Source organism: Onychomys torridus, chromosome 18, assembly GCF_903995425.1.
Source record: "Onychomys torridus chromosome 18, mOncTor1.1, whole genome shotgun sequence".
Taxonomy (NCBI): domain Eukaryota; kingdom Metazoa; phylum Chordata; class Mammalia; order Rodentia; family Cricetidae; genus Onychomys; species Onychomys torridus.
Window position 1 is genome coordinate 38,830,082 of NC_050460.1, and position 25,401 is coordinate 38,855,482.

At 46.1% G+C, this 25,401-nt stretch overlaps 1 protein-coding gene across 4 annotated transcripts in view; it reads right to left on the reverse strand.

Moving 5' to 3' along the window:
• Positions 1-25,401, reverse strand: part of Uxs1 (UDP-glucuronate decarboxylase 1) — a 76,649-nt gene that overhangs the window by 49,345 nt on the left and 1,903 nt on the right. For 3 of the 4 annotated variants that reach the window (XR_004943081.1, XM_036167537.1, XM_036167539.1), the window contains exons 2-4: positions 6,040-6,067; positions 4,330-4,393; positions 4,007-4,050 (exon numbers count right to left, since the gene is read on the reverse strand). Coding sequence is in view for 3 of the 4 variants with exons in the window: in XM_036167537.1 (XP_036023430.1) it covers positions 4,007-4,050; positions 4,330-4,393; positions 6,040-6,067 (136 nt within the window). In the remaining variant the exon portion in view is untranslated. The remainder of the gene's footprint in view (positions 1-4,006; positions 4,051-4,329; positions 4,394-6,039; positions 6,068-25,401) is intronic. The other variant, XM_036167538.1, reaches the window with a different exon arrangement.

Sequence of the window (25,401 nt, forward strand, 5' to 3'; positions counted from 1 at the left end):
AGGGAAGAAGATGTAAAATTATCTTTACTGACAGATGATATGACTGTAAGATAAGAAACCCTAAACACTCCACCAGAAAACACTCAGAAACAATAAACACTTTCAAGCAGAGGCAGGATACAAAATTAACAATCAAAAACTCAGTAGCATTCCTATATACCGAGAAAATCAGGGAAACAACCACATTCGCAGTAGCTTTTAAAAAAAAAGGCCAAAACCGTGGAATAACCTAATCAGGGATGTAGGAAAACCATGATGGAAAAGACACTGAAGAAACTGAGAAAGCCAGTGGAAGATGGAAAGACCTCCCATGTATATGGATTTGCATGATTAATGCTGTGAACACAGCTATTCTACCAAAAGCAATCTATAGATTCCATGCACTATCAAAAGTCTAATGATATTCTTCACAGAATGGGGGCGGGGCTCTTAAAATTCACATGGAAGCAAAGTCCCAGACAGCCAAAGGAATCCTGACTGAAAAGAGTACTCCTGGGGTATTACCATACTGATTTCAGGTTACTCTATAGAGCCCCAGTGAAAATAAAATAAAATAAAATAAAAATAACATGATACTTGTGCAAGAACAGATACGTAGACCAATGGAACAGAACTGGATAGAATTCAGGACCCTGACACAAGGCCACAAGTGTATAGCCACCTGATTTCTAACAAAGATGCCCCCCCAAAAAAGCACACTAGAGGAAAGAGAGCATCTTCAACAAACAGAACTTGGAAAGGTGGATATCTACATGCAGAAAATGAAACTGGATCCTTAACTTACCCTATACAAAAAACAAACAAACAAACAAACAAACAAACAAAATCAACCCAAGGCCATGAACTAGGCACTTGGAAGACTGTAGTGCGGAGAAAGCCATGCAGACTATGGAGGCCCAGGTCAGGAGCCTTCAAAGAAGGAGAATACTAACACCTGGATTAAAGACTGTTGTTGTGATGTTGTGGCCAAAAATGTTACAGCTTTCTGCCCTTGTCCTAAGAACTTGCTCACTTCTTTGGCAGAGGAGATGTCAAGAGAGCCCAATATAGATCCTGTGGCATGGTCATTAGCAATCACGCTTATGTGGGTCTACAAAAAACAAAAAGGCAACTGGGGCAGAAAAGAAGACGAACTGCAGAGAACAGGGACACTGCTGAAAAGCTGAAAACAGTACAGCCAAAGCTGGGTGGAACAGAGGCTGCAACTGTAAGGAGATGAACGCCTTAAAGGAAAGGCTTGATCTGAACTGGAGCAATGGGAAGGGTGAGATCTCTAAGCTTCCAACTTAGCAGAGGAAAAAAAAGCATAAAGTGTTTTCTGCTCCTGAAGGGCAACTGCAATCAAAAGCTGCTGCTAATGTGGTTCCAGAGCAGGGGCCAGGGGCCATCCCAAACTTGACAGTGTTGTCTGTATGGTGCTATCTTTAGAGGCATCAAGACTGAAAGAGTGAAGGGGTTGTAGAATCATCTCCTGCAGTTTCAGGGAGCCTCCGAGCCCAGGCAACATGTCTCAGGGGAGTCCCAATGTAAAGGCCCTGAGAAGTCACTGTGTGAAGCTGCAAAAGCAAAACCTGGGTTGTGTCGGGGACCACGAGACATTAGATATGCCAGAGCCAAGTGCTATCTGCCAAGGAGACTGGCATACAAAAATCTGAACCCACTCAAGAGAAGTGTCAGAGTTGGGGGCGCAGAGCCATCTAAGCCCTTTAAAATTAAGTCCCAAATATCAGACCTGGAGCTACAGAACATGGAGTTTGAGTTTTGCTTACTCCAGTATATGCTCACTGTGCCCTCATCCCTCCATTTTAAAATGGTAATGTGGCTTCTGTGCCATTGTATGTTAGGAGTCTGTAACTCACTTTTTTACTTTACAGGAGGTCGCAATTAAGGTACTGCATGGCATCTCAGAAGAGACTGGCCTTGTACACGGTGTTGGAACTATAAAAGACTACAGGGACCTTTGAAGTTAGATAAAATGCACTTTGCACTACAGAGGCCAGGGAGCAGAACGTGATGATTTGAATGAGAAACGCCCCACATGTCCCGGGCATCTGAATTCTCGTTTCTAGTTGTTGGTGCTGTTTGTGGTTAAGGAGGTGTGGCCTCCTGGAGGAGGTGTGTCACTAGAGAAAAGCTTTGAGAGTTAAGAGACTCACACCCTTTCTAGTTCACTTTCTCTTTCCGCTTCCTGCTTGAGGTTAAGATGTAAAGCTCTCAGCTTCTGCTCCTGCCACCGTGCCTGCAACTTCTTGCCACCACGGACTCATCCCTCTGGAACCATAAGCTCAAATATACCCTTCCTTTTCTAAGTTGTCGTGGTAAAGGTGTTTTATCATAGTCACCACTATCTGATACAGGCGCCCTGCATGGGTGGACAATCGTGCACCTAGAAGACACAGATTATTTAATTAAAATCTCGGTGCCTATGTGCTATCGATGAGGAAGGCTCCATAGTACCCAAAATAATGCAAGCTATCACCACTGCACCATAACCAGGTGCCAAGACTGACACTGAAGATATAGGGCACTTTGGTTACTGAGCACTGAGGAATAAGGCTAGAACTGGCCTGAGAACTTCTCCCTTGCTGGCTAGCTTTTACAGAGCCAAATGGTACTGTGCCAGCCACTGGGGAGGAAAGTCAACCGGGAGAGCCAGAATGCTACAGTACCAACCACCAGCAAGATGTACCCACTAATGCCATAGTGGTATAAAGGTTACAGGAGAGCCAACTGCTTCCGGATTGGACTGAGGCACAGGAAGGAGCTCAAGCCTGGTACTATAAACCTGGTCAAAAGGCCGTCACTGGGGAGGTCCCAGACCTCAGACAGGCACATAAAACTGTTGGTTTACCATATAGACATAACGTCAAACTACTGGACACACTGATGTACATATATCCTTAGCTTAGCGCTTATCTTAACCTTGGTCAGTCACCTTTGTTAACAGTTGGCAGTAGTTAATGCACAGACTCCTAACTTGTCAGAGTCCTGAGAACAAGTGATTATTAGTGCTCAGCCTTAAGTGTCAACCCACGTCCCTACCCCAAGGCTCATCCACACTGCAGAAGTGGTAGAAAGAAGCAAAGGGCCAAAGGGCAGAAAGGAATGCCGGGAAATACTGTTTGGGGACATGACATGGCCACTGTCCCCATGAACCCAGGGCAGCTATGGTTACCTGCACAAGGTCAGTCAACATGGCAGTAGGCATCACTAACTATGCATTACCAAAAAGAAAAACAGGAAAAAAGTGAGAGGGGGTGGGGCGGGGACAAGAAGGTGTGGGGGAGAGGGGAAGGGGCGATCACGGGGGGGGGGGGGGGGGGGACGGGACGGGACGAGGGGTAGTCTAAAAAAAAAAAAAAGGACTGGGCAGGAGAATCAACAGTCCCATGGCACTGCAAGAACTGCACATCTATAGGACTTTCCTGTGGGATTTGGGGTTCCTAACTCCAGCCTTCGGTCTTACAGGCTAAACGCTTTATCCACAGAAGTATCTCTCCAGTCCTGATTTTAGAAGGATTTTTTTTCCCCCAAGTTTAGGATCCCTTGTTAAGGCTTCAGCAAAATTAACTTCAAACAAATTGCAAACAAAGAAACAAAGTTTTCTTAAAGGACCTCTATGGCTTTCACAGGAAATAGTCCTTACCGACAAAGGGTTTTAGAACACCACCATCCAGGACCCCGTGTGGTAGTACTGGCTTATAATTCCAGCATTCATTTGGAGGACTAGGCGGGAGGGCTGTGAGCTCGAGGCCAGCAAGGATACAGTGGGCTCCAGGAGTCTGCACATCACAGACAGACTGTCTCTAAACAAGCATGGCTGCATTCCAACTTTAAACACCCAGCTTCTTGAGAATGCCTTAAGTTTTTATATTCTCTAAGTTCATATGTAATTTCTTACATAATGAACTCAACTGAGATGAACATTCTAAACACTGTTATTTCCTGTCCCCCATCTAAGACATTTTCTTAAAGCCAAAACAAACAAACAAACAAATGTGCATACCTTTTTTCCAAATCTCTGATTTTCTCTCTTAATGGTTCAACAATCTGGAACAAGAACAAGAATCAGTTTTAGAGCAAACAGGCCTTCTGTTCTTTTGCCCTAGCTTAGCACAGGAGGGTCACACATAAAGCAAAACCGATTTTAACAGGGCAAACGGTCTATAGACTGACCAGCAGAAAGTCCCCATCCGGAAGACGATGGCGCTTCAGCTGCAGAAGCACTGAACAGCATCACGCTGCCATGAAGCCCCCCTCCCCCAGGAAGGGGAGATGGACAGACACGCGGAAGGTAACAGGAGCAAGGCGGAAGGGAGGGAGACTAACCTCTTCAATCTTGCTTTCCAACTTTAGTTCACCGTTTTCCTGGATAGACCTGTTGAGCAGAAAGCTGCAGAACTGAGATCGGTTGAAAGACTTCGTTGTCTTCAAGATTTGTTTCTGAACCAGTCACCCCAAAGCAAATCCTACTTATGGACCCTCTGCCCCGCTCGCTCAAGCACTGATCGCACTTCCAGCTCTCCCCAGCAGGGGGCAGAGGAGAGGAAAATAGGACAGTGTGAGGGGAATCTCCTCAGGTCTATGAACAAGTGGGATTTTTTTCCCCCAACAGATTGTTTCAATTAAACTAAATAATCGTACTTCCATGTTACACCCAACAAGAAATTTTAAGATGCAGGATGTAGCATGTCTATAGGAGTCTGTGTTTGTCTATTGGGCTTTCTCAGGGATTTAACACAAAATGGAGTTACTCCAAGTGAAAACAGAGTACCTTTAAAGGAGACCTGAGCACCCCACCTATCCACACACAGCTGCCTTTGTTAGGGAACACACACTGGCAGTGGGGATCAGATCCACAGCCCCACCAGCCTCGCACAACCAATTCCACAAGGGGAGGCTGCTGGGGGTGGGGAAGCCAGCTTGTTTCTTGTGCTCAGCTTCCCCATCAGGAACAGCAGCGCTGGTCTTCCGCGTCCTGATACCAGGAGATAACAGAGTGGAGCAAAAATCTCTTTATACAGACAACTGAACTACTGTAGCAAATCCACTTGTAAAAGGAATGCTTCTTACTCTGCAGCTGATTTCTTAAGTTTTGTTTTTAGACTTGGCACACAATTTAGAAAGCCAGTTTGGTAATGAATGGCTATAATTCTAGGACTCGGAAGGCTGAGGCAGGAGGATTCAAAGGTAGCCTGTGCTACACGGTAATACTCTGTCCCCCCCCCCCAAAACAAAACATTCCCACTCAAACTAGAGGGTCCCACTCCAGTCAGGAAGGAGGTCTAGACAACCACATCTAGTACTGACTAAACAACCCTAACCTGAAAATCCAAACATCTAAAACCCCAAATACCCTGAAATCTGAAACAAGGTGAGTACCAACAAGCAAATTCCACAGCTGACCTCAAGGGACAGGTGAGGGTTAAAACACAGGGTCACCAAAAGTATCTATTAAAGTCACCTTCGGGCTATGTATAGTATAAGAAATACAAGTGAATTCCGTGTTTAAACAAGGGTCCTATCCCACACAGTTTCATTCTACATGCAAAAATATTCCAAAAATGTAAAAGAAAACAAACAAAAACCCTTTAAAATCTAAATGCTTCTGGACCCAAGCATTTTGGAGACAGGGAAGGCTCAAGCTGTAGCTGACTCCCTCAGGCAGGAAGGTAACCCTGATTTCTAAGACATCTTCCTTGTGGAAGAGCTGTACACCAAGGCTCTATGTTCCCACTCCAGCCACCCAGAATGCACTTCACACATGAGTAGTGAAGGCGAGTGTCAACTGTGTGCATCTACAGGAGGAGCGGCATGGAGACAGGAAACACAGCGGCCATCTTCTCCATCTGAACTTCACTGGGACAAACTCTGAAATCAGCTGCATCCCTTGAGAACACCCATAGGAGAAATGAAACACCCAGCTATGTGAACAGCATAGCAGCTCATCAAAAATACTCAATTAACTCATGAGCCAACTGAGTTACAGCTGACTCTATAAAACCCAACCACAATGCCCAAGCAATTAAAAACAATTACCTCATGTTAACAAAGTTGCCCCAAACAGCTGCAAGAGAAAGGAAAAGGAAAAAAATCAGTATTTAAATCTGTAATATTCAGGGATTCCAACTGATCAGATTTTAATTTTTATATGCTTTTTAAAGTTCACTGGAAAAAAAAAACAATTCACAAAGACAGTAAAACATATACTGTTTTCAGGAAAATCAAGACTATAAAAATAAGATTCCTATGTACTCCTGCAGTTCTGGCATTTGGAAACTCAAGGATGTGCTTTGAAAAACATTTTGTCCTCAATATTCTGTTTAAGAAAGATTCATTCCTAAGGAAAAAAAAGTCAAAGAATTGCACACCTTAAAGAAGCTGGGGTTCAGTCCAAGCTCTCCCTATGCATGTCGATACAGTCAGAGCCCAGAGCAGCCGACTGGGGCGGGAGGTGGTGGCTGCCGTTCACTGCACCACTTACCCACCCCCTTCTACAGCAGGCACTTGCCAGTCCTCTCCCCGTCTGGTTACCGGCACCTGACCAGCAGGTTATCTACCAGGTGTCTGAGCCCAGTTACCTGTAGTTAACTCCGCAGAATTAGTCCCGACCCAACAGTGACATCTTATCACAGATATCTAAACACATAAAAATGTTGAGAATCCCTAAATTTGGTTTCTGAAATGTGCCTAAAGCTGATTCTGAGTCTTAGAGCTACTACAATCAGGAAATTCCATACCATGAAATTGTTTCATGCTCAAAATTTCTTAGAATATTGTGTGAAATTATCTTTAGGCTGCAAGTACAAGAAACGAATGGACTTTGTGCTTAGGGTCAGCTCCCTTCTCAAGACAACTCAAGGACATGCAAATGCTCTTTTTTAAAAAATATCTCTGGAGGGGCTGAAGAGATGGCTCGTCAGTTAAGAGCACGGCTGATCTTCCAGAGGACCCAGGTTCAATTCCCAGCAGCCATATGGTAGCTCACAACTGTTTATAACTTTAGTTCCTGGGGATCTGACACCCTTACACCAATGCACACAAAATAAATTATTTTTAAAAAATAAAATAATAAAAAATCTCTGAAAATCTGAAACACATCTAGCCCCCGTTTTTTGAATAAGGGACAGGGAACCTACTAGACTATGCAAAATCACTTTAAATTACCATGCAGAGGGCTATTTCATAGACACTTTTGCTGTCAGTGCTCAGTCCTGACATTCTGCCCACATTCCTCTCTGTCTTCTTTCCTGTTAGGTGTGGGGAATTCACACACAATGTGGACAAATGTCTTTGCTGACAGGGCGGGGCACTGTGTGAGCTTGGGAAGACCTTGAAGTCGGGATGCAATGGGCCTAGGCATCTTCTTGTTGCCATTAGATCTGACTAGGATCAGTATGCAAAGCATCCCACACAAGAAATCTCATTGTCAAGAAGGGGAATGTAGCTGACACAGAAAAAACACCCTCTCAAGGAGAGGAGGAAACTATTGGGGGGTGGGCGTGGGAGGGGCCTAATCTAGGTCACCAGTGGGAAGCAAGAAATGGGAGAAATTAAAAGAGAGGCAAACTAAGTAGAGTCTTTCTAAGATTTCTGGTATTGTCTGTTTTTCCATTCAGCCTCATTATGCAGACATGACTGGCCTTATTAAGTAGACCCGGTTGGCCCCAGACTCGGGGATCCACCTGTCTCTGCCTCCCAAGTCCTGGGATTAAAGGTGTGCACCATCACACTCTGCTCCGCTTGACTGGCTTTTTAAAACGGGGTCTTACTCTGTAGAGCAGGCTGATGGGAACCTGTGGCAATCCTCCTAGCTCAAACTCTTCTGAGTGGTGAGATTACTGGTGTAAGCTACCAACACCTAGACGGCATCCATCTAAAAACTTTCGCACAACTCTTATAAAGACAGCATTGAACTGGAGGCTGGCTTAGTTTCAAGGGTTTAATCCATTATCATCATGGTGGGGAGCATGGTACCAAGCATGGTGCTGGAGCAGTAGATGAGTTACATCCTGATCCACAAGCAGAGAGGGTGAGCAAGACAGCATGGCATGGGCTTCTGAAACCTCCAAGCTCACCCCCAGTGACACACCTCCTCCAACAAGGCCACACCTCCTAATCCTCCCCAAACAGGTCCACCAGCTGGGGACGAAGTCTTCAAACATGGGAGCCTATGGGGGCCACTCTCATTCACACCACCACAGGGACTCCAAGATTGCATCTGCGATACTTGTCGCAAGGGTGGGTGGCTCTGTGTCCCTCTCTAAACTCCACGGGCTTTTGTGCTGCTTTGACCACTAGGAGATCAGAGGTGACTTCTGAAGGTGGGCACAGTCAGCCGGGTGGCCCTGAGTCACTGTGGAAGAAAGCTGGATGGGGAGTATTGTGGACACACTGACAGCCAGTGCTGAGTGTGCTGCTCCTGGGCTAGCCACGAAGCCATGTGCTGATGAGTCTTCCCAGTGGCTAATTTAACTCTAACCAAAGTCTCAGATACTAGAAAACATGAAGGACTCATCCCCCTTGTGAACTCCCAACCCACAAAGGCCACAATACAATGTAATGGTAGTTAAGTGGTCAAACATCCTGAATCAGAGCAGAGTTCAGTTCCTCATTCCCTTTAACTCACAGATGTTCACACATCAATTCCAGCCTTCAAACAGAAGCAGGGATGAGGTGTGTTCCAACCAGCCCACCTGTAGCATTTCCCTCAGCAGAAGCAGCCGATTCACAGGGACAGACTGTCTTTAGACACAGGAGTGTACAGGGTACAGTTCTGAGGAGATCCTCACCACCCAGTGACTTGAGGCTGCTCCCCCAATGAAACATCCTGCTCCTGGGGAAGATGGGCCTTGCAAACCTTCAAAATCCCAACAAGGCAAAAACTATGGCTGGGGTAAACATGTGACTAACCCTGGATGGGCTCTGAGGTGGCCTAGTTAAAATCCTCTCCCCCAGCGGATGAGAACATCCATCATCCTTGTGATAAGAGCAACAGTGAACTTCGTCTAACTAGCCAAAAAGTTCAAATGAGAAGATGCTGGTTTTCATCCTTCCAATTCAAAAGGGAAGCTCCAATTTTCCACTTCCCACTGCAGACAGAGATGAGGTGCTAAGGGTCAGGCAACAGGAACCTCACTGAAGGGGCTGCCCACACTCTAACTGCAGCTTCTCCATCCTCACAGACCAGGTCTTATGTGTATGTGCTAAGAGATCACCCAGGATGGAAACCAGTCCCCATGACAATGGTGACTGAAAGCCGTGAGCCTCAGGCACAGCAAGATTTATCAGGCCGACCTGTGGCCCCAGCCTTGCCCTGTAGCTCCCAACCCCTAACCAGCCCCTGTGATAGGTCCTGAACCCCAGTTACAAAACCCTTATCAGAGGCTCACACCACCCAGGCTTACGTCATGAAGTCCTACTGCTATACTGCTATGGTTTGACTGTCCCTCCAAAATCCGTGCTGTAATGTAACTACCACTGCAGCAGGCAGCCTCCCTAACCCGGAGTACCTTCCGATTTCTTCCATCACACTTGCACATCCCGTCCTCAAACAATCCATGTCTCAACACAAAGGGGTCTCTCTGATGGAAAGCAGGAAGATGCCGAGGCAGCTCGCTCTGACCATCCCCAAGTGCTACTGTGCAGGATTCTAGGACAGCTGGTTGGTAAAAGCCCCATCCCTACCCTCAGCACAGCAAAGTCTGGCAAGATCACCGAAGACCAAGGCAACTTATAGAACAAGGGTTTATTTGGGATGACAGTTCCAGAAGGATAAGAGTTCCATCATGGTAGGGAAGAGGTAAGCATTTTATCATGCTATGCCAAGAGCTTAAGTCCTGTACTATAAGCACCAAGCAGAGAAAGCAAAGTACAAGTGGAACATGATTTTCCAGTGACATACTTCTTCTAACAGGTTACACCCCCTAATTTCCCCAAACACAATTCCAACTGGAGACCAAGTGTTCAAATGCCCCAGACTATGCAGGAGCATTCTTACCACAGAGGTGAACCCCAGAATGCCCCGTCCCATACTCCTGACAGGCTGCCGGAAGAATCCTCTATAATGAGACTCTCTCTGCCACCACTTTTCTGGCCTAGGGATCACACAACACCGAATATTCTCTTTACAAAGGGCCATCAATCCTTTCTTCCTCCATCTCTGGCCTTCCCAGATTCTGACAACTAGCCCCTCAGATGTTCCCTTTGGGTCCTTCCTCTGCTCCATGTCAGAGCCCTCACCTGCACAGGGAGGACATGTCCCTGTCCTAACTACCTGCACATACACAATGTAGATTCCACTAGCAAAGAATGAACTTGCTGTGATGGCTGCTTTTAAATGCCAACTTCCCACACGTTTGGATCACCTGAGCAGAGTGGCAACTGAGGAATTGTCTTGATTACCCTTGACTGACGCGGGAAGCCTCCCCCCCCCCCCAAACTTGGGTAGCACCTTCAGGTAGCAGTCTAGGTAAAGAGACCATGGAAAAGAGAAAAATCACTTGCCTTTTGCTCAGTTGGCCTTGCCTCTTGCTACCAAATTAATTTACTTTGTTGCTGCTGCTGATTCTTTCTCAGCTATTAGAACCAACATTTTCTGCCTTCACTGGGCTGAGGACCAATGGCTCTCCAGGAATCTTCCAAGGTTTTGGCATCAGACATGGACTGCTGAGGCACCAGCCTTGCAAACTAAGCAAATACTAGACTCTTGGTCTTCTCTGGTGTGATGCAACCTGTTACTAAATCCAGACTATTGTTTAAGCTGATCCAATACGCATGCATACGTGTGTGTGTGTGTGTGTGTGTGTGTGTGTGTGTGTGTGTGTGTGTTGTATGTGTGCATTCTATGAATTGTTCCGTGTATGTATGTATGTGTGGACGTGCCTGTACCTTCCTTTAGAGAACCCTAGCTAGTACAGATGGCAGGAAGAACTTTAAAACTGCTGACCTTGGAACCCTGAGGCAGGCTTTAAGCAACAGTTCTATTACTAGTCCTGGACGCTGTAAGAACCAGTTTGCAGGAGCAGAACACTCATGCTGAAGCTCTTCATGCAAAGGCTTTCCATCTAAATGAGGATACAGTAGGAGGTATATGCACATCATCTGTGCAACCATCAGATGAATGAGATGCACCCTGCACAGAAAACTTTCCTCCATAGAAATGATGGTACATCACAGAAACACTGATGGTCTAAAGCTGCCAGCACATTAAAAAGTCTAAGTGTTGTTTAGAGACACAGGATGCAAAGAAAGCTATTTAGATGACCCATATACACACACCTATGGGGAGGGCAACTGGATTACCTAGAAGGGAAAGAGACTCTCTAAGTGTCCTGGGTTATTTGAATGTTGACTTGTGAACTAAAACTAAACCTCAGAAGGGCATGTAAATTTTCCATAAGCCCAGAACCTTTCTATCCAACTGCTAATTGCCCTTAACCCTAGGAGCCTGGCACTCCGCAGTAACAGGACTGCAGAGAAAAAGTTTGCCTGGAATAGGCATTAATAACAGTGGTGTGGCTAATTCTTAGAACTGGAACTGAGCATTCTGTCTCCAAATCTCTGCCACAGAGCCACATCATTTCTGCTGTCTACAGCAGGACATGTGTGGGTCTTATGTCACACTCAAAGTCCTAGTCTTTGGAATCTCCTCTTAACACAAACATATCCCAATCTTTGCAATTGAAAGTCTGGAGAGCAACATCGAATTTGGTAAAGACATCAGGAAGAAACAGAACGAAATACACCTAACACCTTTTCATCTTCAAACAGCAAAACTTCTTTGAAGAGCCAGGCATGGTGGACCATGCGTATAATCAGCGCACTTAAGGAGGCTGGGGCAAGAGGACCAGGAGTGTGTGGACAGCCAGGCTACACAGCAAATGTCTAGGCGCCAGGGTGAGACTCACTCTAAAACAAACAACAACAGTGACTTTGCAACCAGCAAGAGACAGAGTTAAGTGATGAGGAGTAAACTCTCCTTTACTCTCTCCAGGGAACCTCAGACACCAACAGAGACCTGGGTGGTTCAGGAACCGCAACCACACCGAGTTTCTGGCTTTGCTTGTTAAACAGATGTAGGATGACCCTCAGGACAACGTGGCAATATCTTTTTCTCAAGGAATGGAAATATACCTCCCCTGATGCTACTAAAGGAGTGTTATCTCTTTGGCCTTTCTTATGAAAATGGAACTGTTAAAAAGAGAGCAACAAAGGGAGAAGGATCAGACAAGGCCTGTGGGAAGTTGTTAAAGCCTCCCTCTTCCCAGTGCTCTGGCACCCACAAAGCTCAAGTGCCACGGGGCCTCCATTCAAGGGTGCAAACTAAAGAGGCAGAAGGCAGAACAGGGGGGGGGGGGGGGGGGGAGCAGCAAAGACAGAGCAAACCACTCCAGACACCAGGGTGCCGCAACACTGTTCTCCACCTGCATCTCCATCCCACCACAGACAGGGCTGGAGGACAACCTCAAAGACTCAGTCTTAGAATCACAGATACAAAGAAAGCAGGGATGGGGGAGGGGCACTGGTCATGAGGAAAAGTACATTCAGCTGCCCCGTCCTGATCTAAAGGGGTGCTGCCGCCCAACCAGACCCAGAACACTCAGAAAAACATGAACACTGGTATTTAAGAATAACATGGGGGGAGGTTGGGCGTGATGGTGCACGCCTTTAATCCCAGCACTCGGGAGGCAGAGGCAGGTGGGTCTCTGTGAGTTCCAGGCCAGCCTGGTCTACAGATTTGATTAAGTTCCAGGACAGCCAGAGCTGTTACACAGAGAAACCCTGTCTCGAAAAACAAAAAAGCAAAACAAAACAAAAAACAACAAATAAACAACAACAAAAGAATAACATGGGGGAAATATATATATATATATATACACACATACATACATACATACATACATACATACATACATACATACATACTGAGGATGACTGCAGAAGGAAAGGTGAACTTTTTTTTTTCTTTAAATGAATTAGGCCTTGGGGCTAATGCTCCTGCTCACTGTTGAAAGTGTACATCAGAATTGCTGCTGGAACTTTTGGGGGAATGTGAAGAGACTCACTGGAAATAAACCACTTAAAAAAATAATAAATAAGGTTGGGGATTTAGCTCAGTGGTAGAGCGCTTGCCTAGCAAGCGCAAGGCCCTGGGTTCAATCCTCAGCTCCACATTTAAAAAGGAAAGAAAAGGAAAGAAAAAAAAAAAAGAAAGAAAAACATTATTTATTAAAAAAAAAAAAAAGGCCAGGTGGTGGTGGCGCACGCCTTTAATCCCAGCACTTGGGAGGCAGAGCCAGGCGGATCTCTGTGAGTTCGAGGCCAGCCTGGGCTACCAAGTGAGTTCCAGGAAAGGCGCAAAGCTACACAGAAAGACCCTGTCTCGAAAAACCAAATAATAATAATAATAATAATAATAATAATAATAAATAAAGCAGACATTCATGTGAAAGAAATTACAAAAACTTTCCAGAGAGCCAAGGCAGAGACCTGCCTAGATGCAGAACTCTGCAATTTCTGGATGGGAAGACATTCTCCGTGCATCACTTGTGAGCACCGTGACCTTCGTCCTATCTGTACTTCCCATTCCACCTTTCCCACACTGGGCATTTATTTTTATATTTGCAGATTTTCCTGAAAACTGAGAACAGAGCCTTAAAGTTCTGAATGTTTAAGTCAGTCTTTTCATTTTGAGTTCATGGGGGCAAAGGGCCAGAATGTGGGGAAGAGGGTCTAAAATGATAAACTCTAAGCCAAATGCCCAGGGGCACAATTTACATCTGTTCCTCAGTCCACAAATACGACCCTCAGTGGGCTGTACCCTAACTGAGGAAGCACACTGGGCTCATCGTCCACGGGGGCAGTCATCAAAGTGGGCAGATCCTATGTGACACACTTGTCTCAGGAGATCAAGCTAACAACGTGCCCTGGGGTGGGGTACGGCAGGCAGAGTCAAGTACGTGTGGAAATAGGCATCTTGCAAGAGAAGGGGTGACACCAAGGGTAAGGAGCAGAGGAGAGGGGAGGGGAGGGATGTGAGTAGTGGGAGAGGTGGGTTGCAGGTGGGGGACTTTGAAAGTGGAGGGGACTGCAATTGTGGGGCGGGACAAAGGAGGCAGGAATTTGGGGGGGGGGTCTCTGGAGGAGCCAGTCTCCGTAAAACACAGCAGGTGAATGTGTACAGCAGGGCAGGCATAGCCAGTAGATTTAATACATCTCTTTACAAAGCAGATTCATTGCCACCATGCTTAGAATAACTGAGGGCCCCGCAGACACCATGCACAGAAAGAGATCATCGTTGTTTGATTAGAAGAATGTGCTATCCCATTACCTAAGCTCAGGGAACCGAGTCCCATGTTAGAGGACTTGGTCTAGACAGACTAACAACAGACCACCTAGGACCATAGAGTGCAGCCCTCTCCTCTTTAGCCCCATCAAATGTCCAGTGGTAGGGGACTGGAGGCTGCTCATCACTCACCAATAAAAACCAGCAGGTAGGGAGGAAAATACCCCCAATTCAATCCAACCAAATCCAGTTCTCCCTTGTATCCATGCTGCCAAGGCTCCAGGACTCCTCTCAGGAATGAAAAATTCACAAATGCTCACCTGCTCCTCACCTTGTACTTGTATATAACCTATCACATACTTTATAGCATTTCTAGATTACTTACTACAATATAAATGCTGTATAAATATTATGCTTATGTTTTTGGTTAGGGACTTATCAGAAGAAAAAACTGGGCAAGTTCAGCACCATTTTTAAATATCTTCAGTCCATGGTTGGTTTGCTCTCTAAGAGGAACCCACAAATACACACAGCTGACTATAGCTCCTGCTCCCTCCATCTTATCTGCATCCCAACAGAATTGCCTCAAAGAAACACTTCTTTCAGGACTTATCTCATGAAAAGCTTATACCACCTCAGGCCCGTTAGAATGGCTGCTATAACAGAAGTATGAGTTGGGTCTCTAGCTTAGTGTGAGAGGAACACAATACAGCTGCTGTGGAATAAACCGACAGTTCCTTGAGAACGTAAAACACAATTACCACATGATCTACAGATTCCAGTTCTGAGTACAGAGACCAAAGAGGGGCCAGAGAGATGCTCAGGAGGTAAAAGGGCTTGCCATGAAAGTTCCTGGAACCCACTTGAAAAAGCCAGGTGGGGTGGCACACAGCCATAGTCCAGCACTTGTACTGAAAACTTGACCAGAAAGCTCCGGGGCCAGCTAGCCTGAAGTAGACAGCACAGCAGCAGAAACTACAAGAGAGGCCTTTAAAACAAGGTAGAATGAGGACTGACTCCCCAACGTTATCCTCTGACCTCCACACTCCTTCCGGGTCATGTACACAACCACCAAAATAAGTACATTTGTATTAAAAAAATAGTTAGGGGGAAGAGTGAGAGGGGAATATGACCAAATACATGGTGTATGTTTGAAATTCTCAAAGAATTAATTAAAAAGAATTGAAGGCAAAGCCCCAAGCTATATTTATACCTACGCAGCATCATTTTCCACAGTATAAAGGTGGAAGCAACCCGAGTACCTACGATCAGATGAACAATAAACAGAATGTGATAAACACAGTGGAATATCACTTAGATTTGAGAAGGAAATTCGAATACATTCTACAATGTGGATACACCTAAGTAAAAAAGCACTCACACATAGACACATGCTTGGACACACACACACACACACACACACACACACACACACACACACAATGTATGAATACATGAAAAGGAAGTTTTCACTGTGGTCATATTCCTATGATAGAAAATACAATGATTTCTTGGAGCTGGAAGGAGGGCTGGGAGAGCTATTTAAAAGGTCCTCAGCATCAGTGGGGGAAGATGAAAATGTCCTGGGGACTGACTATAAAATAATATGAATATACTTAGCATTATTGAACCATATACTTAGAAATGGTTAAAACACAGGCTGAGCCAGAAATAGTGATATAGCACATATCAGCATACTCAGACACACACACACACACACACACACACACACACACACACACACACACAGAGAAAAAGAGAGAGAGAGAGAGAGAGAGAGAGAGAGAGAGGGCTAGAGTGGTAAATTTTATCTTTTGTGTGTTTTTAACATAATTTTGAAACAAAGCATTAACCTACCCAAAAGCTAACAAATGCCATGGGAATTTTTTGGGCCCTTATATGATACAACCCAGCTCACTGGCAGACTAAACCAGGGCAAAATATATAACTGCTGCGTACTTCAGTTTCCCCGTCTCTAAAACAGCACATCCCCAGTTCAACTCCTCACTGGAGGACAGCCAGGTGACCGACCCAGAGGGCCACCACTCCCGCTCCAGTGCCCACTGCTGCAGCTGTACTAGCAGGTGGGACAGGGGTAGAGAACACAAGCAAGTGGGGGGGGGGGGCGAAGAGGGCACAGACTGACTCACTGTGTGTGGTGGTGGTGAGGGGTCTCCTGCACCACATTAAGAACCTGGGAGAGTCACTGTGGTCTTTTTAATCACTAAGGTACACTGGAGTAAAGGGAACAGGGAATTATAAATAAACTGCACAATCACCAAGGAAACTAAGAGGAAAAAAGATGATAACTTGGCAGAGTCTCCTTTAGAGAACCCTTAGAGTTCATGGCCATCCCACAAGACCTGCCTACCACTCAGCATCCTAGGTATTGGATTCTTTTTCTTGATTAGAGCCGAGCGGCCCCCACACCTCCACTCTGCCTACTCTGCTGCTGCTGACATAACCCAGCTGCCTGCTCCCTTCTTTAAAACAAAAACAAATGAAATCCAGGCACCAACAGTATTTATGTCAACGAGAATTGGTGTGTTCTGTTTGCAATTTCTGAAAAGGCCATAAAAATGCTCCAAGATACTAAGAATAGCACTGCAGGATCCCAGCACCCTGACAACAGTTTTTCTTCTCTAGCACGGTCTGACTCCCTCTGAAAAGAGGGCTGCTTGGAGGCGGCCAAGTGCTTTCTGATGTTGCTCCACTTTACTTACCTATTTTGGTTAAAGAAACTCAAAATAGCTAACCAGCAAGGAAACAAAACAAAACTGGTCAATAAACCTGAAAGTCACTGTCAACAGAGCCTCCGCTGCCCTTCTGGCCCACAAGTCCCTTCATGTGAAGCACCACGCCAGAAGTTTGTTCCCATGGTTTTTATGCACACCGGCCTTTCCTCACAGTAGGTTTTAGTATTTATTTATCCCTGAAAAGCATAGTGCATAGAGGTTTTATTTTCTAAGGGAAATAGCAAGGCTTGTCCCAAGTTACAATTTCCTGAAGAAGGACAGAGGATATCACTCTTTCCAAAAAGAGAGACAGCCCTAGGTGACTGTTCCTTGCCTTGACACTCATCTGCTCTCTTGGATGTTCTTAAAACCGTCACATTGGTAGACTATAAAGACTCTTTCAACAGGCAAAAGTGGCACGGATGTGGGTCTGGTGCACACAGAGAATCTGGTGACTAGACTCCTCAGCTAGATGCTTCTCCATGAGAGCCATGAGACTCCACAGCAAACATTCCTGGGTTTGTGTGTGAGTCAACTCAGACAGCTGTGACCGAGTTCCAGACTCCATGAATTATAAGCAGCCTAACTGTGCTTCCTCCAGTTCTGAAGCTAAGAACTGTGAGAACAAACAGGCTTTTGTCTTATGGGAGCTCACAGGTTTGTGGATGACATGTTCCTAACAAGTGGTTTCATGGGAGACTTACAAACCAGCCCTCTAGGGCATTAGTATTCATGAGACCTCCAACACTATGACCCAATCACTTCCCAGGGCTCCACTTTCCCAACATTTGAATTCCAGACCATGGTCAGTCCACAGCACTGGCATGGAGAGCATATGCGAGGGCTAAAACCCACCAGCAGGTCTAACACCAACATGCAGCACCCATGAGACGCACAGAGGCAACATCCAGGGCAGAGAGTCTAAAGTGAGGTTCTGCTCCAAGCCGACTCTCTTTCATGCTCTGCTTTGCTGGCTTCAGAACTCAGGCTCCCGTGCCCTGCCTCCTGCCGGTCTGGCTCAGGTTCCCCTTCAACTCCAACATCCAAATGTCGTCTATCAGCTGAAGGCTGCCCTTGCACTGACTGTCCTGTTCCTTCCGATTCTGATGGCCTGTTTCTTCAGGCACTTGGCACTCTATCTTGACCAAGTACTAAAGAACGACATGAGAATCAGGAAACGGTTGAGAATCATGGGTCCTAAACCCTGCCTCTGACAACAGATGTGTGGACTTTCCCCACACGAGGAGCCCATTCACCCACTCTCTAAATGCCAATCCCAGTTCCCAACAAATGCATTTATTCTGCCACCAAGACCTCACAGGAAAAGTTAAGCCCTGGAGCTGTTCCCACCTAAGAGACCATCTGTGGCTCCATCTGACCAGCTGCACAGTGGGAGTTCCTGTGGCCCCCTCCCCCAGTGCTACAGAAGCTACAGAACTCAACTCCAGGGCACTCTGCTTATAATTACTAGTTTGCCTGTTTATTTAGAAAGGATGTAACTGGAAATAGTCAAACGATGCAGCAGTATACATCAAGGTCAGAACTGGGGTAGTAGCCATGCCCTCTCCAATGCACTTCCGATAGCTTTACTAACCATTGAGGAAACTCAAATCTAACTGTACCAAGGTCTGTGGCCAGCACCTCTAGGTCTAGTGGGTAGGGCTTACACTTTCAGTTCAATGGCAGGCTTCCTTGTAACCAGCTTGTTTTGGGGTACTTGGGACCCAGACTAACCCAATTCAGTGGCATAAACTGGAGTATTTTAAGAAGGGGCAGAAGACATTCCCATCACTCAGTAGATTCCAAGGATTGAGGACAACTGTGCCAAGAACCCAGAGCAAAAACAAATATATCCTTGGATTCTATCACGCCAGGCTTGACACACTGTCATTTACAACATAAAGGGTGGCTGGCACCCCAATACAGACTCCCAACAAAGGAGAGGAAAGTAGACTAGAAACTCACTAGAAAAGGGCATACCAATAACTTTCAAACATCTGAAAGATGTTCAGCCACTCAAAAAGAGTAGTAGAGAAGGACAGATTAAAACTATAGGCATAGTGTTAGGTGGTGACTTAATTACCGATCTACTGCTATGAAGAGATACCATGACCAAGGCAACTTACAAAAGGAGTAATTTAACGGGAAGCTTATGGTTTCAAAGGGTGAACCCATGATCATCATGTTGGGGAGCACTGCGGCAGAAGGGCAGACATGGCACTAGAGCAGTAGCTGCTAAGAGCTTACACCTGATCCCCAAGTTGGAGGCAGAGAGAGCAAGAGACTGGGAATGGCTGGGGCTTTTGAAACCTCAAAGCCTACCCTCAGTGAAACACTTCCTCCAACATGGCCACACCTCCTAATCCTTCTCAGAACAGTTCCACCATCTAGAGATGGAACATTCAAATATATGAGCCTATGGGGGCCGTTCTCACTCAAACCCACAAAGGTGGCTAGACCAGCATGGGCATAGCACTCCTGAAGGCCAACAGGAGCCAACAGAAGGAAGTCTGAACCCTATCTCTGACTCTGTGTAGAGACATGGCCCTCCAAACTGCCCCAAAATTATCCATCACAAAGACAGTGCTGCTTTCTTTCTCGAGAGTTCATTCAAATGGGCCAGCCCGTCAATCACCTGACATACCTTCCTTCATGAAAGCTGACAATAACTAACCCTTTAATGAGATATATGTACACATACATCCCAGAGCACTTCCCTCCATGTAGATGCTCACCCAGCCTCACTGCTGTGCCCTCTAACCCAGCCAAGCTTGTCAGAGTTCTACATCAAGTGTAACTTGTTTCCCCGTCTCTGATTTTTAGATACTGACTAAAACCCTAAGGCTGCCAACCCGGACACTCTGGGCATTCTCACCGTCTCTGAAGAACCCGCCCCTGCCCCCTCGCTCTCCCAAGCTGCTTCACTGCTTCCTGCAGTCTAACTCATAAACTCTAACCTCCTTTCTTTCCACAGCCCTCTGCTGCTGAGCCTACCTCTCTACCTCTTCTTCCCAGCAGCCCTGGGGATTTACAGCTTGCATGCCCTGCTGTTTTCCTCTCTCTGATAAGGTGGTCCTCCAGCTTCTTTTGAGTCTGTTTTTAAGTACTCATCAATGAATCTATGAACCCACAAAAGGGAACCCCAACTTCCCTTTTCACACATGAGTAAAAAAATAAACATTTGCAAATACATTCCTGGGAGGGGAGGGGTACTTCTCATGAAGCTGGTGGAAGCCTGTAGAGAAATCTATCCACTGCAGGAACATTTAGAAACCACGTCCCCTTCCCATAGGATGCTGGTCCAGAACAATAAAGCACTGCTCAGAGGAATAAAAAGAGGTGGCCTCCACAAATCCTCACGCTTCTTAACAAGATGACATGCATGCATACATACACATGTGCCTTTATTTGCAAAATCCAACCGAGGACGGATAACCAAGCTAATGATGGGAACTACATGGTGAGGCAGCAGAAAGAGACAAGCCTGATGGTCTTGTTCTGTACTGTATACATGGCTTACACACTGTAAACACTCATCACCAACTGAAAACACCTGTGCATGCTGGCCAAGCAGCACAGCACCTTATCTACCACGAGCAGCTTCCCCTCAGGATCCAGATTGTGGGTGCGACAGGGCTCTCCTATTCTCTGCCACTGCCCAACAACCCTCAAGGGCTGTACTGCATATTGCTAGCCTGGAAAAAGACCCAAATTCAAAAATCTGAACTCTGGTTTCTACTGAATTTGAACATTTTTAGCAACACTTTAAAGCTGAAAATGTATCTGAAACAGCATTGGTACTTTACCTGTAGACAGAACAAATAAGTAAACACATTGGAAATGGCACTGTGAAATAGGGGAGGGAGAAAGGGAAGCAAGCCACACTGAAATTTATATTGGAAATATTACCAAAAACTCAGAAAAAATAGCTGCATTTCCTAGCTATGCGCAGTGATAAGACTGAGGGCAACGATACCCATCAGTGATGCACAGGGTTAGGGCTCCGCAGGGATGGGTCATCCTGGGTTCAGGATACAGGAAGAACAAGATGAGGCCGGAGCATGGAGAAGCCACAAATGTTCAAAGACAATGCATGAGTACACAGTGCTGTTTTTTTTTTAAAAAGACCACTGAAAGAACAAGCCCACAAATCGTATCTTGTTCTGACGGCGAGAACTTGAATAAACTTAGTACAGATGTGATTCAGCATCTCAAGACAAAACAATCATTCGTAATTATCTAGGTGTGTCCTAGAACCGGTGACAAATGCCCTCTGAAAAAACACCATGAAGAGTCTACAGCTGGAAGATGAGGAAGCCATGTGACCACAGAGGCAGAGACCCGAGTTATACAGACATGAGCTAGGGAGGGGCACCTGGAGCCCTGAGAGCCTGAGGAGGAAGCTCCGGCTTGACAACCCTGATGTCAGAACACATTTCTCTTGTTCTAAAACCAACTAACTTGGGCGACAGCAGTCTCCCACCGGAAACTAACACAGAGAAAGAGAGAAAAGGGAAGGATGAAAAGTTCTTTTCAGAAAGACAATAGTCTGTGCAGATGGATGAACTAAATTAGAAAAATCACCACCTGCAGCCCCCCTCCCCCACAGAAATACTGCACCAGGCAGGAGAACCAGATACACACAGCCTCAAGAATCACTCTAAAGTGATGCTTTGGACATGCACTTGTAATTGAAGCAATGTGACAGCTGGCCCTTCCAGTCCCTCAGGCTTGGCATCACCAGCAGAAGAACCAACCTAACATTACTTGTCTCCTAATGGGATATCACGTAGCAAGCACTAATTATGAAAACTGCTTTTGGTGTTCGACAACCACAATGCCACGGAACTATATCCCAAGTCTGTGATAGAATATACACCCAAATTTAATAACAATGAAGCAATCAGATCAATCCAAAAACGAGAGTGTTGTGTGAGACAACTGATATGGGCTTTAAATTTCAAAAAGGTAAATATCATAAGAAACGTGTGTGTGTGTGTGTGTGTGTGTGTGTGTGAGAGAGAGAGAGAGAGAGAGAGAGAGAGAGAGAGAGAGAGAGAGAGAGGATAAGGCTACTCATTTAAGAAATGTATGAGACATGGCAACCAAATGAAATGCAACACATATATCTTTACTGGATTCTATATTTAAAAAATAAAAAGACTGAGGTGATGGTTCAGTGGGTATAGTGCTTGCCACACAAGCATGAAGGCCTGAGTTTGGACTCCCAGACCCCATGTAAAAGAGCTTGCACAGTAGTGCAGGTCTGTAAAATCCCAACACTAGGCAGAGAGAGACAGGAGGATCCATGGGGTGGCTGGCCAGCCAGTTGAGCCATATCAGTGAGCTCCAGGTTCAGTGAGAGACCAGTCTCAAAATCAAGATGGAGAGGAAGTGAATTGCTCCATCCCCTTAACCATGGCTAATTGCCAAGCCAGAGGACGAGAAATCCACAGCAACAACTTAGCTTGTTTTCACATCAGAACTCTAGCCCAAAGGTGAGGATCAGCATGCCTGTTCTGTCCCAGGCAGGCCACCAAGCAGAGAGAAAGTGCTACCAGAGAAGGGACATAGCCTGGAAACAGTGGCTACCAGGGGCACAGTGCAGAACCTGACATTTTCCAGAAACATTATAACTGGCTTCATGCTTCTCAAACAATACTAGAAGTTGGGGAGGAATGGAAAATGCTTCCAAATCCTGAAGAGATGCTTTTCTGAAATTCTACCTTCATTCAGTCCCTAAATACGAACACAGAAAAGGCACCATGCATGGTGTCAAAGTGCCCGACTGTAGACAGAGCCAGGCAGATGGGAGTACTGAGGCTGGCAGACTACCCCCAGCCACATCTCTGGAAGGCGCCAACACAAGGATGCTCTAATACACAAGCAGCCTAGACAAAGACAATTGGCAAAAAAAGGGAAAAAAAATTCACACTGGATCAGTCACAATACAGAGAGAGAAAACACGTTTAAAAGGGGGTAGGGGAGACAGCCAAGAACAAAAACACAGAGCATGGCTGCCATCCAGCAGCATTTAGTCACGCATGTAAACACCAAATGATCTCAAATACACCGTGTGGACATGGGGACGGGGAGAGGGGCAAACACCTGATCACTTTCCAAAGAATGAAGTTACAGCTGCGTCTGAAAAATCAAGAAACATAAGACTCAGACCCAAGCCATCAAAACCATGAGCCAGAAGTGGGGTGCCTGGGGCTACAAGCTGGGGGAATGGTGGCAGAGGAGACTGCTAACCACAGGCCTTGCAAAGGCTCATCGGATCTTCTTTGATTCTACCCAAAGTTGAAAACCAACAGTGCTTTCGGTGAGCATTCTGAACCTCTGCCATCTACATGGAAGGTTGTGGTGAATTTCAACTCATTCCCTTGGGCTCCCTCAGTGGGCACTGCCTTAAGTACCACGTGGGCTGGATGCAAAGGCTAGGGAACTTCATGCAGACAGAAACATCCATCTGCATGAAAAAGAACTCAAGTGCAACATGGAGTTAGCCTCGGGTAACACATGCCTGCTGCCCCGACATAGAAGGTACGTGACAGCAGCAAGGGCAGCAGGTCGGCCCCAGCAGGCACAAAGGCTGGGGGAAAGACAAGGGCCCAGAGAACGTATGCTCTGCTGGCAGAACAGAAAGAACACTTCTAGAGAACAGACTGAAGGGGAAGGTGCTATAATTAGGATATTTGTGTGCTGTCACACAGAGGTGATGGTGCTGTTCTATGGTAACGGGAAGGCAGGATTATTAATAAGAGAAATAGAGATCAGCAATCACGGGCATTACCAGAACTAGATGATAAATCTTCATTGCTGAAGACAACACACTGTGGCTGCAGGACATAGAGACATCAAGCAGGAAGCAGTATGAAAACATCCTCCCTGCTTCCTAGCTTCTATTGTGGCAAAAAGTATTACACGGGTGTGTGTGTATGTGCGTGTGTGCGCGCGCGCGCGTGTGTGTGTGTGGGGGGGGGTCATTGATGGTATCCTTGCAGGCAACTCTCAGGCTATAACAGCAACCTTCCAGGCAAGATGAGCCCAGTGTTACAATGACATCACGAAAGTGATACAGAGGGCAACCAATCGCTCTGGATTGGTCTGAAGCCTGACCCCCACAAGAGTGAATTCAAACCTAGTGCTATAAAGCTGGTTAAAAGCCCATGGCTCAGAAGGTCGAAGGCTCCAGGGCCTGCTAAAAGACATGTTGTCCAACTGCCTCTAAATACGTACGCTCAGACCCCTAGGTCAGTGTTGCCCTCAGCCTTGGCCAGAGAAGCTTCTCTCTGCAAGCTAATAAAAAAGATCTGGTCAAAGTGCTGACATTAGTGTCTATCTTGTGCTAGGTCCTAAACAGGGCATCCCTATCGCCCCTCCCCCAACACTCAGGGACCATCTTAGAAAACAGGAGGAAAGAACAAACCGAAGGGCTGGAGTATGGGAAGGAGTGCTGCGAAATGCTGTCTTTAGGACGACACAGCCACCGCAAAAACAAAAACAACAAAAAAAGAAGACATTACAGGGTTGGGGTATCTAGGAGAGAGGGGGTGTATATGACCAGGACACATTGCTTCCATGTGTGAAATCGCCAACGATTTCAAATACAAACCGTATTCTATTCAAAAAGAAATCCCAGGTGCGGCCACAGAGTACACTTTCGGCACCCTCTGATATGACCAATCAGAAGCCCTGTAACGTTTTTTGTGGCAAAGCAACTCATACTTACCATTACTTCTCAGCATTAATACTGTCTCCAACCTAGCCTTTAAATCCTCATCGCTACACTCAGTACCCATTCTCTGAGCTGAGCCAAGACCTCCTGGCCTGCCAACTCTAGTCCTTGCCTGTGTGGGTAGCCTCACCATTGTGCTGCGATTCCACACTCCCAGAACACTGCTCTCCCTTGCATTACTAGACCTACTGTTTGCTCTTCAGTGCCACAGGACCTCTGCAAGCGCTGCCTTTTTCTGGAAAGCATCCCCTCCTGTTAACTCCTCCATATCCGTCATTCTCTGCTCACATCCTGGTGTCTTAGGGACACCAACATCCTTGACGGCTCTCACTTGGGAGTCCCTGCCCGTAAACACGGAACATTCCCCCGTCACATCAGTTTTTGAGCTTAACCTTATTTGCAGGAGTCCTGGATCCACACCCTTCTCTTTCCCAGCAAATGGTTTTCAAAGCAGGATCTCCCTCAGAAGGACTTCTGCATTACTGAGACTCTAAGGCCACCCTGAACTTCAGGATGAAAAAAAAAAAAAAGCATCCTAGGAGAAGCTATATTAGAAATGGAAAGTTTTCAGGCCACACCCCAGACCTGCTGAATATAAAACAAAGTGTTTTCAAAAAGCCACTGGGTGACTCTGATGC